Source organism: Rhopilema esculentum, chromosome 15, assembly GCF_057945365.1.
Source record: "Rhopilema esculentum isolate cy_ngs chromosome 15, ASM5794536v1, whole genome shotgun sequence".
Lineage (NCBI taxonomy): Eukaryota > Metazoa > Cnidaria > Scyphozoa > Rhizostomeae > Rhizostomatidae > Rhopilema > Rhopilema esculentum.
The window spans coordinates 468,273-484,609 of NC_142829.1; the positions used below are offsets into that span (position 1 = coordinate 468,273).

At 38.4% G+C, this 16,337-nt stretch overlaps 1 protein-coding gene across 1 annotated transcript in view; it reads left to right on the forward strand.

The window, feature by feature from the left end:
• The window catches only part of LOC135685286 (dynein axonemal heavy chain 5), a 46,059-nt gene that overhangs the window by 13,773 nt on the left and 15,949 nt on the right, over nt 1-16,337 (forward strand). The window contains exons 21-56 of the mRNA XM_065201176.2: nt 245-317; nt 491-580; nt 810-875; nt 1,095-1,184; nt 1,713-1,790; nt 1,962-2,175; nt 2,470-2,677; nt 2,921-3,266; nt 3,425-3,529; nt 3,643-3,873; nt 4,207-4,428; nt 4,580-4,713; nt 5,100-5,348; nt 5,787-5,890; nt 6,246-6,441; nt 6,707-6,947; nt 7,109-7,308; nt 7,431-7,748; nt 7,919-8,150; nt 8,506-8,643; nt 8,931-9,008; nt 9,126-9,272; nt 9,530-9,702; nt 10,427-10,517; nt 10,770-10,857; nt 11,025-11,212; nt 11,356-11,550; nt 11,816-11,893; nt 12,013-12,231; nt 12,650-12,895; nt 13,639-13,826; nt 14,015-14,183; nt 14,629-14,793; nt 15,066-15,185; nt 15,690-15,806; nt 16,093-16,227. Coding sequence (XP_065057248.2) covers nt 245-317; nt 491-580; nt 810-875; nt 1,095-1,184; nt 1,713-1,790; nt 1,962-2,175; nt 2,470-2,677; nt 2,921-3,266; nt 3,425-3,529; nt 3,643-3,873; nt 4,207-4,428; nt 4,580-4,713; nt 5,100-5,348; nt 5,787-5,890; nt 6,246-6,441; nt 6,707-6,947; nt 7,109-7,308; nt 7,431-7,748; nt 7,919-8,150; nt 8,506-8,643; nt 8,931-9,008; nt 9,126-9,272; nt 9,530-9,702; nt 10,427-10,517; nt 10,770-10,857; nt 11,025-11,212; nt 11,356-11,550; nt 11,816-11,893; nt 12,013-12,231; nt 12,650-12,895; nt 13,639-13,826; nt 14,015-14,183; nt 14,629-14,793; nt 15,066-15,185; nt 15,690-15,806; nt 16,093-16,227 — 5,932 coding nt within the window. The remainder of the gene's footprint in view (nt 1-244; nt 318-490; nt 581-809; nt 876-1,094; nt 1,185-1,712; nt 1,791-1,961; nt 2,176-2,469; nt 2,678-2,920; nt 3,267-3,424; nt 3,530-3,642; nt 3,874-4,206; nt 4,429-4,579; nt 4,714-5,099; nt 5,349-5,786; nt 5,891-6,245; nt 6,442-6,706; nt 6,948-7,108; nt 7,309-7,430; nt 7,749-7,918; nt 8,151-8,505; nt 8,644-8,930; nt 9,009-9,125; nt 9,273-9,529; nt 9,703-10,426; nt 10,518-10,769; nt 10,858-11,024; nt 11,213-11,355; nt 11,551-11,815; nt 11,894-12,012; nt 12,232-12,649; nt 12,896-13,638; nt 13,827-14,014; nt 14,184-14,628; nt 14,794-15,065; nt 15,186-15,689; nt 15,807-16,092; nt 16,228-16,337) is intronic.

Below are 16,337 nucleotides of genomic sequence, written 5' to 3' on the forward strand. Positions count from 1 at the left end.
TTGAAAGGCTGAGTTTATCTGGTGTCAAAGATAGAGAGGTGGCTTATTAGAGAGGAATTTAATAGGCAGGGGGGGTGTAAAAGAGTGTTTAAAGCTTTAAAGTGATTAACGAGGCACACAATTGGAAGGCCTTGTAATTTCACATTAAATAAAGCAGACTTTGATCGCTAAGAAACAACAGCCTAAACTGTCACCACTGTCATAGTTATCTTTAATTAGTTACGTTATCTGGGTTACATTGCAGGGATCTGGATCAAGCAAAAAGACTCTACCAGAAGCAGAAAGACAGTCCTCCTCTTCACCGAAATATTCCACCTGTAAGCTTTTGAAATCTTAAAAAAGGCCTTATATGCTTCGTTAGGTTCTAATTTGATAAAATGTGACATGTCAGTTCATGTTTCTTTGTAATTTCATTTCTGGATTTATGCTGTTCTGAATTTCTTTTGCATTTGCTCTTTGATTTTGTCAATTTTTCATTTTTTTCTTCTAGATATCAGGTAAAATTTCCTGGGCTAGGCAGTTATTCAGAAGAATATCGGAGCCAATGGCAGTTTTCAGGAATTGCAAAGGCTTACTAAAGGTGAAAACTACCTACTGACGAAAGTTGAATGAGTTTTCTTTACTAAAGACAGTATAACTATTCTGTTTTCTCTGTAAACAGCAAACAAAGTTGTTTCTTTCACGACTGAGTTTTGTTTCATTTTATAATCGTCACTTAAGTTTCTTGGAACCCTCGTTGCGAGCTTGTATTTTTGAAATTTTCTGTCAAGGTATTTTTTCAATAAGTTTCTTTTCCATGTTTGTCGTAGGGTGAAGATGCCAAGAAAATTGTGAAAGGGTATAACAAGCTTGCTTCAGTTCTCATGGAGTTTGAGGTTTGTTTTTACGTAACAAATATTCGCCTCTTAACACAGCTAGAAACTGTTCGTCTCAAAGCAATAAATCGTCCCTTCTTTGGACAACATCCAATGTCGATATGGTTTCTTTTATAAGCCTTTTGAAAGCGTAAATGGGTTGGTAGAAATTACAAGTTATTTTGATAAGTTTTTTAGGTAGCTAGATGACTTGTTTGTAAACAGTTTATTACTTTGAAGGTTTTGTATCATCGAAGCTGGTACCAAGCAGTGGAATCGTTAAGGAGTGGAATGAATGCATCATTACTTGTCAAGCACCCGCAGACCAAGGTTCTTTCAGTTTTGATTTGCTCATCGGGGCTTTGTTTTCACTTCGTTTATTAATACAGATCCTCTCTGCCCGGTTCTGCTTCCATTTGCCCCTAATTCTTAACCATGAGTAGTCTCTCTGCTATTCAGCAGAATACCAAGTATCTTTGGCCTACCTTGTTCCTTCTTATTGGTATTTATACAGCTTTCTACAGGCCTTGGTAACGTTCATCTGCACTGCATTTTCTGCACTATAATCCTCTGTATTTCTTTAATTCTTTCTTTCTTCCGTTTTTTCCTTCCTTTTTTTCTTCCTTTTCTTTTTTGTTTTCTTTCTTTCTTTCTTTTAGTTGATATGACTCATTCATGTTGGCTAAGGCAATTACAAAACGCCAAAGATACAAGCACTAGATCAATTCTTTTCCAAGTATTTGATTTCCCGTCTCGAAATAAACTATTTTGCAATCAATGAAATTAAGTCAATCTCTGGTGCTTGCGCTCTTTGTGTCCGGAGTTGGATAACACAACCCGATCATTTGCTTTTTGCAGCAAGTGTTCGTCAATTTTGACCCTCAAGTGCTGGAGTTGATACAGGAGTCTAAAGCAATGCTGAGGATGGGGTTACAGGTATCCGGTTTCTATGACAATACATCGTTCAAAATTCTGTACCATTTGTTAACCACTGCATGTTCCATGAAGCAGTATTTAGAATGTGATTACGTTTTCTGCATGTTTTCAATTTCAACTTGCTACTCTCACATATTAATGCAAAGTTTTATTTTCGTAACCTGCCTACAGATCCCGGACTCGGCCAAGGTGCTTTGTCTGAAGGAAGATCACATCAAAGCAACACACATGAAACTCACCGAAATACTGGAGAATTACAATCAAAGAAAATCTGAAATCAGTGAAATTATAATGCCGCTGATGAAGCCGTTTCTTAATCGCGTTGATGAGACGATCAAACCGGGATTTACCATGCTCACCTGGTCTTCGCTTAACATCGATCCTTGTGAGTATTTCCGTCCACGTGTTCACTTCCTGTGTTGGGCTATCTATGACTGCTATCGTCTTGCAGACAGGGATGCCTGATTTGGTTTTTTCGTTTAATTTCGGTTAGAATTAACTAGATTTAGTCTTGCAGCGACGGAAATCGGGCAAAAAGTGAGTATTTGATCAGATTGGTGTATTTAGGCAACTTTATACTCGTTATTTTAGTGTATTTTGATATAAACTATTTTCGCCTGTCGCATCTTATTTTGAAAACCTCATCCGCGTGTTCACATTGAAACCTCTCCCCTTGTAGATGTGAAAGACGTTCACGCTGCCTTACTAAGGTTTGAGCAGCTCAGTAAAGAGGTTCAAGATATTCTTGAATGCAGAATCGAGGCTGTTCTAGAAGAAATAGGCTCCACGTTGCTCTGCTGGCTGCCTGATGAAGAGGCTGCCAACCCTGACGAGTTTTACCAGGCTACTGAAAAGGTCTGTAGCCACGAGGCACAGCAGTTGAGCAAGTAGGTGTCAAATCAACTTCTGCTAACTAATTATTTTCATGTTCTTCTTTAAGGTTTCAAGCGCCGAAATGTGAAACATATGACTGACCTATGCACATTAATGCGCAAAACAAGGAAACGGCAAGCCCCATGTGCCACTCTGTCAGCAAAACAGTATATATAGCTGTTCAACAACGCAGTATTAATTATCAAGCAAAAAGATAGTCGATTGAAAAATTAACAAAAATTTGAACTTTTTTTCAGTTATTGCCTGCTGGTTGAATCTGCAACAGATGCTCTTATTGACACACTGAAGCAGCATTTAAAACCAAAGGAGCTGGAAGAAGTTAAAGATAACAACTTCCCTTGCTTGATACCAGATTCGAACAAAGCTAGAGGCAACAAAGGCAACCGGTGCTTTGAATGCACCCCATGCTGCTTTTGGAATCTTATATCTTACTACAACCAAAAGACCATCGATTCTTTGGTGAAATGCACCAGACTCTCTCTCGATTCACTCAAGCGTCGTATGCAACCCCCAAGTAAATATAACGCCTCAACTGAATCTGGAATTCCGTTAAGCTCAGATTCAAAATCAGCTTTTTTCAAGGTATGCCCTTGTGACTAATGTCATTTTCTTGCAACGCTTTAAGATTAAACGCGCTAAGAATGTTCAGCTTTGTTGTCTATTCGGTCTGTAAATTTACTTTGCATTTCAATATTCTGTATTTGTCTACTGAATACGTGAATTTTTATTTTTATTTCTAGGCTGGCATCATTCTCTCGATTCCATCAATTGTCATGAAACCCAGTTTAGATGACATCCAGCAAGTTCTCAATAGAACTGTCCAGACAATGCTCAAAGTTTGTCAAGTAAGGGAGCAGTTGTTTTAACGACCATGTGATCGATTTCCCAGCAAAACCCTTCGTTTGTTTAATAACATAATGGTAGTTGAATTTCGTATATGTGTAGTTTTGCTCTATAGGATGTCTACGAATGGCGACAACATCATGTGATTCATCAGCTACCCATTCCGGTGGTGGAGGAAGGCAAGCCTACCCCACCCGCTGCAACCCGGTCTCTATACAAGATTGTTTCTGAGCACAAGGATGTGGTCAAAGTTGTCATCGTATTGAGCTCTATAATCAGCTCTTCAAAGGTCGATGCCAATAAGGTGCTTGAGAAGATGAAAGACTTCCAGGAGTTGTGGACGGAGGTACGATTATCTCTGTTTATCATTTTCCTATTTTGCTTGTAGTCAACCTTCATCACTGACTGCAAGCCGTGTGATTTGAACTTACTCAACACAAGCCAGTGTTCTAGACGATATTTGATTTGATGTGTCTTCAAATAACAATGCTCATTTGATGCTCATATGTATAAAATCGATCTTTTTAAACTGCTTTTTAGATTTCTGTAGTCTTCCATTGCAATCAAATAATATCTTTATTGCACTCTCTTCATTCTACCTTTTAATTGGTACTGGTTAGTGTAAGAAAAGTCTAGCTTGATAATTTATTCAGTGTTAAAGGTGCCCTTTTTATTTTAGGAACCTGAGGCAAAGGTGAAAGCCTTCCTTGAGAATAAGCCCTTACTTTCCGAGTTTGATGCTCAGATACGGTATTATCAAGAGTTGGAAGCCCTAGCAGATGACCTGCCACCAAGTTACACGTTAGGTGCCGTGACTTACATGACAGAACCTTTGAAGCGGGCTCTCATGACAGAGACAGGCGTCTGGAAGCAAGCCTATGGACGCGCTCTAGCAAATAAGGTAGTTACCTAGCTATATTCACAAAGTTTCTAAACACATTATTAAGTGATAAGGTAAACGACAATTGGCGTTTTCTTCGTTATCAAAGCTCATGAACATTATAGAGAAGCACTTAGGCAGGGTTGATATCGCTTGATTATTTTATTTTCAGGCAAGTGCTGACATGGAAGAAATATTCACTTTCATTGAGAACTTGAGTAAGCGATTATCAAGGTCAATCAAAGACCTGGATGATGTGAGAGGAAGCATGGCTGCTTTAAGTGAAATTCGCGAGGCAGAGATAAGGTTTGTTTGCTTCAAGTTTCTTTTGTATGTCCCTTCAACTGTTCTTTAAATGAGCCATTCATTTTGTCGTTTATTTTAAGAAGCCGCTTATTAGATGGTTTTGTATTTTTGTGAGCTTACTCTGTGATGTATACGCTTCTTTTCTTCAAAAGACTTTGCGATTTTAAGGAGTTAGTGAATTTATGTAGCAGTTCTGGAGCCTTTACTGCATATTAAGATGCAGATTTTTGCGCCATTGATCACCGCAGTTCTCCATTCTGGAAAACAACAGGCCACTCTTGATATAGCAATCTCAATATTAAATATATGTAATATATACACGTTTCACAGCACAAATGAATTTGTGCTTGATAAATAGAGTTTATTCCATGTTTGTTGATTTGCAGGATTGATATGACAATCACACCAATAGAGGAGTCGTACGCACTGCTCAACCGCTACGGACTACACTACCCAAGCGCAGATGCAGAACGAGTTGACGGGCTGACATACGCTTGGCAAAAGCTGAGAACACAAGCCAGCACCGTTGCAGAGCATTTGCTCATTATTCAACCGGAATTCAAGACCAACTTGTTGGATGGCATCGATGTCTTTAAAGTTCAGCTGCAAGAGTTTGTTCAAGATTATCAGGACAAGTAAGCACAATGCTCAGTTTCAATTACTTGCATTCTGAGTTCAATGCCAGAACTTTACAACAGATCTGTTGAGTCCAGGTCCCAATGTTGGAATGAGCCCCATCAGTACAAAAGTCTATTGAGTACCACTTATATTCGATCGTGCTTGTTTGAATACGCTTTGCCCACAAGCTGCATTTATTGAAATTTAGAAGTTGCCATTTTTTGCAATCTGCACTACCTATAGACTCTATCTGATTTCGTTTTCCCGTAGTTTCTGCATCTTTTGAAACGTGCATTATTGCAGATTTGTTTTATTTGATCTGATCTACGGAAAAGCCATCTCTCGGTCGCTTTTTCATTTAACTTTTACGATGAGCTGGGTTGAGAACAAGGTTGCTTTGGATTCATTAATCAAAAACTGAATGGTTAAGTTATTCTTGTTAATTTACGCAATAGAGGCCCTGGAGCTGCTGGAATACCACCTGGGGAAGCAAGTGACAGGCTCAGTATTTTTCAAGCAAGGTTTGAAGAGCTGTGGAGAAAATACATCACTTATTCAGGTTGGTATTAATCATGGCTTCTCATAAGCTGCTACTGCCGTTGCTAGAACTCAACTAGTAGTTGAGCTAATTAGGTAGAGACTTGCTTGAATTAATGAGAATCTTCCTCGGCACTACTGAAACCTACTGCTCCTAAATGGATCTCTGTTTTGCATTGACCAACCTGACTGCAAATGTTAACATGTTTAGAAAACAATCATTTTTACAATATGTGATGATAAGTTAAGTATTTCTTCTTCTGATAAGGAACTTTGCTCGTCTTGACTCTTTCACGAAAAATCGCCATGCATAGCAATTCAGCAGATGGTTGAGCTTAGATCAGCATTTGCTTAAGTATGCTTCTTTCTACTTGCAGGTGGGGAGGAGCTTTTTGGACTTAGCATCACAGACTATCCGGACTTGCAGCAGATCAAAAGAGAGCTGGGTCTTTTGCAGAAACTTTACAGTCTTTATAATTCGGTCATCGAAAATGTCAATGGTTATTATGACATCCCATGGGTTGAGGTCAATATTGAGAAGATAAATTCAGAGCTGCAGGATTACCAGAACAGGTAATGGGTGCAGTAGTTTCAAGCTGTGTATCGTATTGGTTGATTGCCTTAGCATGAAATGAGTACAAGTATTTACTCATCAGCTGAAAATTGCATGAAATGAGTACAAGTATTGACTCATCAGCTGAAAATTGCAAAGGCAGCCCCCCATAACAAAGCAGCCCTTTTCAGTATTTTTCTTTTTGAATTTATTATTTTGATATCTGAGTTAATTTGTCCATGATTGTCTGGTGTTTCTTAATTTTTGAAATTGTTAATTTTGTAGAATAAGAAAACTACCCAAGGCTTTGAAGGATTGGCAAGCCTTCATTGACTTGAAAAAGAAAGTTGATGATTTCAACGAATGCTGTCCGTTGTTGGAGATGATGGCTCACAGAGCAATGAAGTCGAGACACTGGGACAGAATAGCAGACATCACCAAGCACACATTTGATGTTGAATCGGACGCGTTCTTGCTGAGGAATCTGATGGAAGCGCCGCTTCTCGAGTTCAAAGAAGACATCGAGGTTCGTTTTTGTGCTGTATTGCTATCAGTGAACAATGCTTTAATGCAATATTTTCTGTTCATCACATTTTCTTGTTGAAAATCGTTTATAACCTGTATAAATATGAAGAAACTGTTTCTTAAAGATAATGCAAAAAGATAATGAAAATTATTTTTGTGTAGGACATTTGCATCTCAGCTGTGAAGGAGAGGGACATTGAGGCAAAATTGAAGACCGTAGTTTCTGAATGGAACACACAAGAGTTGTCTTTTGCTTTGTTTAAGAACCGCGGCGAGCTGCTTCTCAAGGGCGCTGATACCTCTGACGTAGTTTCATTGATGGAAGACAGTTTAATGATTTTAGGATCCCTTTTGAGTAACAGGTACGTTAAGATATGAAGCTTGTGCTAAGTAAGCCACGTGATAGCTACTGCAAGTCTCTTTAAGTTGCTTGCTTTAATGTATTCCAATAATTCACATGTTATCAAGAAACTTGAATTTTTAGGTACAATGCTCCATTTAAAGCAGACATCCAAAAATGGATTGCAAATCTTTCTGGAACAACGGAAATAATAGAGAACTGGCTGTCAGTCCAAAATCTATGGGTTTACCTCGAGGCTGTTTTTGTTGGAGGTGACATTGCCAAGCAGTTACCGCAAGAGGCCAAGCGCTTTTCCCACATCGACAAATCGTGGATGAAAATTATGAATCGCGCACACGAGAACCCAAACGTTGTTCAGTGTTGTGTTGGTGATGAAACGTTGAGCCAATTGTTGCCGCATTTGTTGGAACAACTTGAGATTTGTCAAAAGTCTTTAACTGGGTAAGTTGACTGGTTGAATGTCTGTACTGTTTTTTAACCTACCCTCACGCTACCATTCTATGACTTTGTAATAATGCATATACACAAATTTGAAATAGAACATCCGACTGTTTGAAATGTCATCCACCGCGTAAAGCACAGATAGATAAATTTTTCTTTTGTTTCTTCAGGTATCTGGAAAAGAAGCGTCTTGTTTTTCCGCGATTTTTCTTCATCTCTGATCCAGCACTTTTGGAAATTCTTGGTCAGGCTAGTGACTCCCATACGATTCAAGCCCATTTGCTTGGCGTTTTTGACAATGTCAAAACTGTGACATTTGATGAGAAGCAGTATGACTTGATCCTCACTATCAACTCAAGAGAAAACGAGCAAGTAACCCTGGAGAAGTCGGTCCTTGCTCAGGTATGTAGGGAGCAGAGATAATATCCGTCAAGGGAGCAGAGATATTTTTTAATGATAACCTTTATTTAATTGGCATCTTTTCGCATTGATAAGATAATGAACATTTTTGTTAACTGGTCTGTCATAATGTGCTCGATGCAGTATAGGAAGATCTATACACGCTTTATGTGTATAGAACAGAACAGTTGCAGCGGTTGCCTGATGATCGCATTTTAAAAACCCCAATAAACCTAAACATGTCCTGAATCATATCTCCATTTAGTCAGTTCAAGTGGTTGGATTTGAAATAATTTGCTTCCAAATGCTGTTTCTCATTTATTAGGTTTTGACATCAGATCTCACTTTATTTACACAGGGTAACGTGGAAGTTTGGCTCGGAAACTTGCTGGAAGAAGCTCGCAAATCACTCCACGCAGTCATTCATCGAGCAGCTTTTGCCATCAAGGATTCGTCTTTCAAATTAATCGAATTTCTCGATACGTTCCAAGCACAGGTTCGTTATTTTTTTGCAGATAAATTTCATCTTATTTGACAAATTTGAGTGAATTTCAAGAGATAGGAATTGAAATCTTGAAGAAGCTATACATCTTGTTTACCAGATTTCAGTTCATTAATACAGCTAAGGTATGATTATATTTCAATCTCGGTATGAAGCATTAGCACAAATATTTCTAGTAGAATAAACTTGTTATCTCGCTGCATATCAGAACTTTTACGCAACCTTCCATCTCCATTGCAGTTGGGTGGAAATTTTAATTCTACTGAATGCGATTATTTTAGGTTGGCCTTCTTGGCTTACAAATGATTTGGACTAGGGACTCAGAAGATGCACTCACGAAAGCAAAAACAGACAGAAAGGTAAATCCGTCACTTTATTTTTGCATCTAGATTGAATTCCATTTCATTTATTCGCTTCTGGTATCCTCAGCAATGACCAATCATTCTCCAATTCATGCATACCAAATTCTGTTTCAGATCATGCAGCAGACAAACACCTATTTTCTCGAGCTTTTGAATCAGCTGATTGAGGTGACGACACGTGACCTCCTTCCAATAGAGAGAGTAAAGTATGAAACACTGGTCACAATCCACGTTCATCAACGCGATATCTTTGATGAATTGGTAAGCTTAACGTTCTCATATGAGACCCACTCTAACGTTTCATTCTTTGAAAAGTGTCAGACGAAATGCTTGAGTTTGCTTTTCTCAAAACTTTTTTTTAATTTTGTACTACCAAAGAATTGTTTACTAAGATTCTTCTGATCCTAAAACATCTGATTCCAAAATGTTTCAATATGCCCTCAAACAACTTTGATTTTTATCATTGCTGGTTTTTCTTTATGCCGCCAATAAACCGAAGCTTTCTCTGCTTTTCTTAGTTTCGAATGCACGTGAAATCCCCATCTGACTTCGAATGGCTGAAGCAGTCAAGGTTTTACTTCAACGAAGACCTCAATCATTGCATTGTATCAATTACTGATGTTGACTTCATTTACCAAAACGAGTTCCTTGGATGCACAGATAGGCTTGTGATCACCCCGCTTACGGACAGGTATATACACATACTGGCATATCTACGATCAGGCTATGCTCCGATGTTGCCTGACGGTCACATTAAACTTGAAACTAGTAGCAACTTAGAACCGTATATGCGACTGGTCTATATTATTCAATGTTACCAACAGGCCAATTGTGGCAGAGCTATGATAGCTACCAATTATTACCAAAGACTATTGCAAGCAGGGTCTATAAAATTTTGAAATTTCCTCTCAACGCACCAGCTCTTATTAGAAAGACCTAATATGCTATAAATAATACTATCAGAAACTGTAAAATTCGTTTTTGAATCATTTGGTGGACTCATATGCAAGTATTGCACCTGCTCCAATGGTATCCGAAACTAAGGACCCCTTTGGTCGACAGGTTGGACAGAAAAACATTCAATGCACAACCGTCTTAGTCAAAGTTGATTTGCTTTCAAATTATCTTAGCACTGTTAATTTCAATTAACCTAACTTATCTTTTTTGTAATTTTTCAACATGGCTGTCTTCAAATAACAAAAAAAAATTATGTCCGAGTGACATACTGTATGTAAAATAGTATATATATATATATATATATGTAAAAGAGATCGAATAAAAATGAATTGCTGGCTTTTATGCTTAAATTTATTAGCATCTTTGAATTACACATTATAAAAACTACGAGCAACTTGTTTAATGTGAATTTTTTGTGGCTTCGTGTTTTTAAATTTGGTTGAATTTTTTGAATGTAGATGCTACATAACCCTTGCTCAAGCGTTACACATGTCTATGGGTGGAGCGCCTGCGGGGCCTGCCGGCACTGGGAAAACAGAAACAACTAAGGTTTGCACTCTTTTTAATTACTGCGATCGTTGCTTACAATAGAACTAGGTTCGCAAATGACTATTTAGGGCTTTTTGTCATGCATTAAGCCAACGGTATGATTTTATATAGCCTGCTATCGTGGCCTTTTCTTTTTCACACACGTAAGTTTTTATGTTGCAAAAAAAGGTCTAGAAAAATAGTTTATATTGCCAAGTGACATCTACGTGCCTGGAACCATTGTCCTTCATAGAGTTGCTCTTCAATCGACAGGATATGGGCAAAGCTCTTGGAAAATACGTGGTTGTTTTCAATTGTTCTGATCAAATGGATTATCGTGGACTTGGGAGAATCTACAAAGGTATGTAAAATATTTGCATATTTTGGATTGGCAAAAACTTTGCAGCTTTGATATTTTGCTTAATGGTCGTGGTTGTTTAAATCTGAAAAAAAGTTTCAGAAGGCAAGTTTTTCGGGTATTATAAAGATTGCTGGGCACTGAAAATTTTATTTCGTTTTTACTGTTAGGTTTAGCACAGTCAGGAAGCTGGGGATGTTTCGACGAATTTAACCGTATAGAGTTACCCGTACTGTCAGTGGCTGCGCAGCAAATATACATTGTACTTACAGCTAAGAAGGAGCGAAAAAGACAGTTCATTTTTACGGATGGTGATGTTGTCAGCTTGGATCCAGAGTTTGGCCTCTTTCTGACCATGGCAAGTATTTTCTCGTTTTTTTAGTCTTCCTAGCTACTGCCTTGGAGTTCCATCAATCATCGTTGTGAATAGAATAACTATTTCTATTCCATTACGTTTGTAGATGAGTTGCGTGTTTTTCTGAATGCCGGTATTTTTTTTAGAATCCTGGATACGCCGGGCGTCAAGAGCTTCCTGAAAATTTGAAAATTCAGTTCCGAACAGTAGCAATGATGGTTCCTGACAGGCAGATCATCATGAGAGTTAAACTTGCTGCGTCAGGTTTTATTCAGAACATTAATCTTGCTAGAAAGTTCTTTACGCTGTACAAGCTTTGTGAGGAGCAACTGAGCAAACAGGTATTTCATTTTCTGGTTTTTTTTTATAGATTTGTAATTAATTGTTTTGGTCTAGAAGGTATTAGGTGACATATTGGGTCGCTTCTTTGCAATGTTATTCTGGGCTCTTTTTGGTGTCATTCTTAGCAAGATTTCGTTTTATTTCAGCCGCGTTTACAAAGAAATTATAGCTCGAAATTGCAGCTCAGCTTTGTCATATTGGTGTTGTTAGAAGCAGTTGCTATAAAGTTCTACCCTATCCATGTTTCTCGTTTCCTTTTTTTAGGTGCATTACGATTTTGGTTTGAGAAATATTTTATCTGTTCTGAGAACACTGGGTGCGGCTAAACGTGCAAATGCACAGGTAGGTCGAAGGAATATCTTTATTTTTCAATATAATGATTCCTTGTGTCTATATTCGATATCCTCATAGTTCAAACCTTTCATATTCCTTAATAAATTTTCCATCGTTTTTTCTCTCAGGACAGTGAAGAAAAAATCGTAATGCGAGTCCTGCGTGACATGAACTTAAGCAAACTTGTCGATGAAGATGAGCCATTGTTCTTGAGCCTCATCGAAGACCTGTTCCCAGGACTGACTCTAGAAAAAGCGGGTTACCCTGACATCGAACAGGCGATCGCTGACTGTGTGCAAGAAGCAAATTTGATCAATCATCCGCCATGGAAACTAAAGCTTATTCAGGTAAGCACTGACTGAGATTGAATTGCAATGTGATGGTGTTGTGATGCAGAATGTCAATAGATGGAAGAAATACACTTCCGCAGTTTTTTGCCAATTCTTTATAACTTAAATGTCTTTTGCATTTTGTTTTATTTGTTTGATACTGTGCTCCTACTTTCAAGTATATTATCAATAGAATGAAATGTTTTATGCAAAAATACTAATGAACTAGGCCTCCATAAAAACTGAAACATCGACCTACACTCTGCTGGTTTTGCAAAGGTAAACAATGATAATTTATTGCTAAAGTTTTTCCCTTCAGCCAGAGCTGCTTGATATGGCTATGCTTATGCTACGCTCCCTTAAGTTCTACGCTCTTTCACTATCTACGATCTCCTATCGCTGTATCATTTAGTACTCATGTGCATGTCCCTTGTAGCTGTATGAAACCCAACGAGTTCGCCATGGTATGATGACGCTTGGCCCGAGTGGCGCAGGGAAAACTACATGCATACACATTCTCATGAAGGCAATGACAGTCTGTGGCATGCCCCACAGGGAACTCAGGATGAACCCTAAGGCCATTACAGCGCCGCAGATGTTTGGAAGGCTTGATGTGGCCACCAATGATTGGACAGACGGAATATTCTCTGCTTTGTGGAGAAAAACGCTAAAAACGAAAAAGGTAAGCATATTTTGACATTCAATCCTTCACACGCTCAACCCATTTTTAAGCAAATTGATATGGAGCTGGCGCCTGCGTCGATTGACAGGGAAATTTGGCTTTTTGTGGCTCGGGATAGGAGCAGAACATGGTGCTAGATGCTAGACAACTTTTTAAATGCTAGTGACCTGACCTTTATAAACTGTTTTTTGACGTTAAATGCATAAAAGAGCAACGCCTAACATCAAATGAAAGTTTCAAACAGCCTTATTGCGCACGCGTACTGAGGGTTTAGCAATTGTTTTAAGCTATTTGTATCTTGTATCTTATAATGCTTGTTATCAGTTCTAACAATACTCTTTTAATGCAATATTAGATTTTAATTGATATTTGGTTTGCAAGAAAATAATAACTAAATGACTAAAATAAAGAGAATGGCTGATCTTCCGGAAGGTTATGCTTAATTTGTTCAATAAATTTCGGCTCGTCAGGTGCTTTTTCACTTTTGTAAATGGGGTAAAGAAAATTGTGTCTTTTGTTGTAGTGGGGACACATTTCCTGGGTTCTACAAAGTGACTGAAACCTTTTTTGGCATACTCCAGTGTTTTGTTAGACAAGTCATTTGACATCCGCTCTTGGCAAATAATCTCCATTAACTTGACCGTGGTAAACATTTTGATCGGTCATCTGTCCTTTGTTTCGAACTTTTGTTTCAGCTTTTCTCTAGTTGATTTGAGTTTTCTTATTCCATTATCATTTAACAGGGAGAACACGTGTGGATAGTTTTGGATGGACCCGTGGATGCCATTTGGATTGAAAATCTAAATTCAGTTTTGGATGATAACAAGACGCTAACCCTGGCGAACGGGGATCGTATCCCAATGTCGCCCAACTGCAAGATCATTTTTGAGCCTCACAACATTGACAATGCGTCACCGGCCACTGTCTCAAGGTAAATTTAAAAATATACCCCTTTTGCTGCTTAAAATTAGATTTTGGCTTTTCGTGTCATGACAAAGCCATTTCTTGTTGATTCTATATTCAATACAGCATCTTATCAGTGAAGTAGAAGATTGCTTATTTTTTAAATTGTGCTTTTAAGTTCATAGATTGTATAATTTAGCATATTGTAAATCGTAGAAACGGAATGGTTTACATGAGCTCTTCTGGGCTGAACTACGTACCAATTTTGGAAGCGTGGCTGAAAGGGAGGCCTGATATGCAAGGAGATGTTTTGATGCCACTATTTCAGCAAACATTCACGGCTATTAGAACGTTTGTGGCACAGAACCTGAACCCAAAGATGGAGGTGACGAAATTCATTTAACCTTTGTTTCTTTAAACATGCTGTGCCGACTGATAACTGGCTTCTGGCACGATCATTTAATTTTGTGACGGACGGCTGGCGGCCAGGCGGACCATCTATTGACCGTCTACTTACGGGAGAACATATTGGTTTCCTCTTTTCATCTCCAAGGGCCCGTTCACACTACTCCGTTTTCAAATGAAAACGGAGTCAAACTAATCCGTTTTTGCCTTGCTTTCACACTACTCTGCTATGAAAACGGATACTTTCGAATACGGTGCGAATTGAATACGCTCTGTTTTCAGTGTGAACACCAAAAACGGAGACATTTGAGCTTTTGGTTACCTTTTTGATGACTTGAGTCTTCGTAAATTCGTCTTTCTATTGTTGCTCTTTTAAGCTTTAGTGTATAAAAGCGATTTTGCTTATTAGCTGAATTCCCTCTTAGGTGTTAGAATGTAATCAAGTCGCTCAAGCCATCAACCTTCTAACTGGTTTAATACCAGGCGAAGACTCTCCAAAGCAGGCAGATGCCAAGTTTATCAGCAAATTGTTTGTTTTTGCACTCATGTGGAGCACAGGAGCTTTGCTTGAATTAGACGATCGAAAAAAGGTATTTCAGATTCATCCTTTTTATATTGGTTATTGTGAGGATTGCATGCTGAATTGGTTTTAAATATTCGTCTTGCCATGGGCATTTAGTTAATAGCAAACTTTTTTGTTAAATTCCTTGCTATTTTACCAGCTTTTTGGCAAGATCCTCCTAGCTTTGCAGCTCTCAAATATTTCTTCTCGCCCTTTTTTCTGTAAGTTTGCTATATATTTTGATATAAAATGTACAGTGTCAATTATTAGGAAGCTTTTTAACTGCTATTCTTTTAACAGCTCGAAGAATTTATACGAGAGAATTTTGCAAGCTTGGATCTTCCTCCTTGTAAGGGGCAGGACACCATATTTGAATTCCTCGTGAACGAGGATGGTCAGTGGGAGCACTGGGATGAGAGAGTGAGTTTGAACCTTCTTGTTTTGTGCACTCCATGTACAGTAAAGCTTATCAGTTCAAAGGCCATTTATCAGTGCAATGTCAGTTCATTTTATATTTGCTTTGCTGTTGAGTTTAATGCAGTGGTGCCGTGGAGGGCGGTTAGTGGGGTTGACCCCTTTTTCAAAATTAGTAGAGATTTTGGGGCCCTTAACAAGCCAGACGTAGTTTGGTTGCGACTTGGCAATGTGAAAAAACCGCTTTTCATGCTGTTGAGTTTGCATTAATGAGCAAGTTCAGTTAGCCTTATAGAATCGGTAAATAGTTTGTAGATGTTCCTTACAGCACAGCTCTCCATCCTAGCTTTCTAGGACGTCACCCCTAGTTTGCTGGTCTAGACGTATTAGGCTTAAGTCTAATGTATGAAATAGGCAAATTGCACAGAGAGATATCATCAAGTTAAAATTACCTGCATTCTTGTTCATGTGTATTTTCCAGTGATTTTATTGGTTGATTGGTCCTTTTAGGTGTCCGAATACGTCTATCCTACTGACTCGACTCCAGAATACTCATCAATCTTGGTTCCGAATGTGGACAATACAAGAAGTGACTACCTTATCAATGCCATTTCGAAGCAAGGAAAGGTCAGCAGCTCACTACTTCTGTCTCTTAGCAGCTTGTTAACTGCATGCAGACCTTGGGAAGAGGGGATGCTCTTATATTTGTAAGGTCTGCGCGCTAGGGCTAGCAGCTTCTGTAAATGCTCAGCCGTCTGTTGCCTTTTTGAGCTTTTTATCAGATCTTTTCTAAGATACTGTATTCACATTTTCAGTCACATTTTATCAGCTAACTTTTATGTCTCTGTTCTAAAGTAATGACTTGGATTTAGTTCTTTTAATAATTTTCAAATTCATGTCTTCCTCTCTACAGGCTATCATGCTAATTGGAGAACAAGGAACTGCGAAAACAGTCATAGTAAAAAATTATTGCAAGAAATATGATCCAGAGCTTCACCTTTTCAAAACCATGAATTTTTCGTCAGCGACCACCCCACTAATTTTTCAGGTGTGTAAACCCATTTGTTGAAAAGGGAACAGTGATTGAAGGCATGCTGGTGTTTGTTTTTTTTCTAGTTTAAACTTGTGTTTATCTCACTGGTTTGTTTTCAATCATTC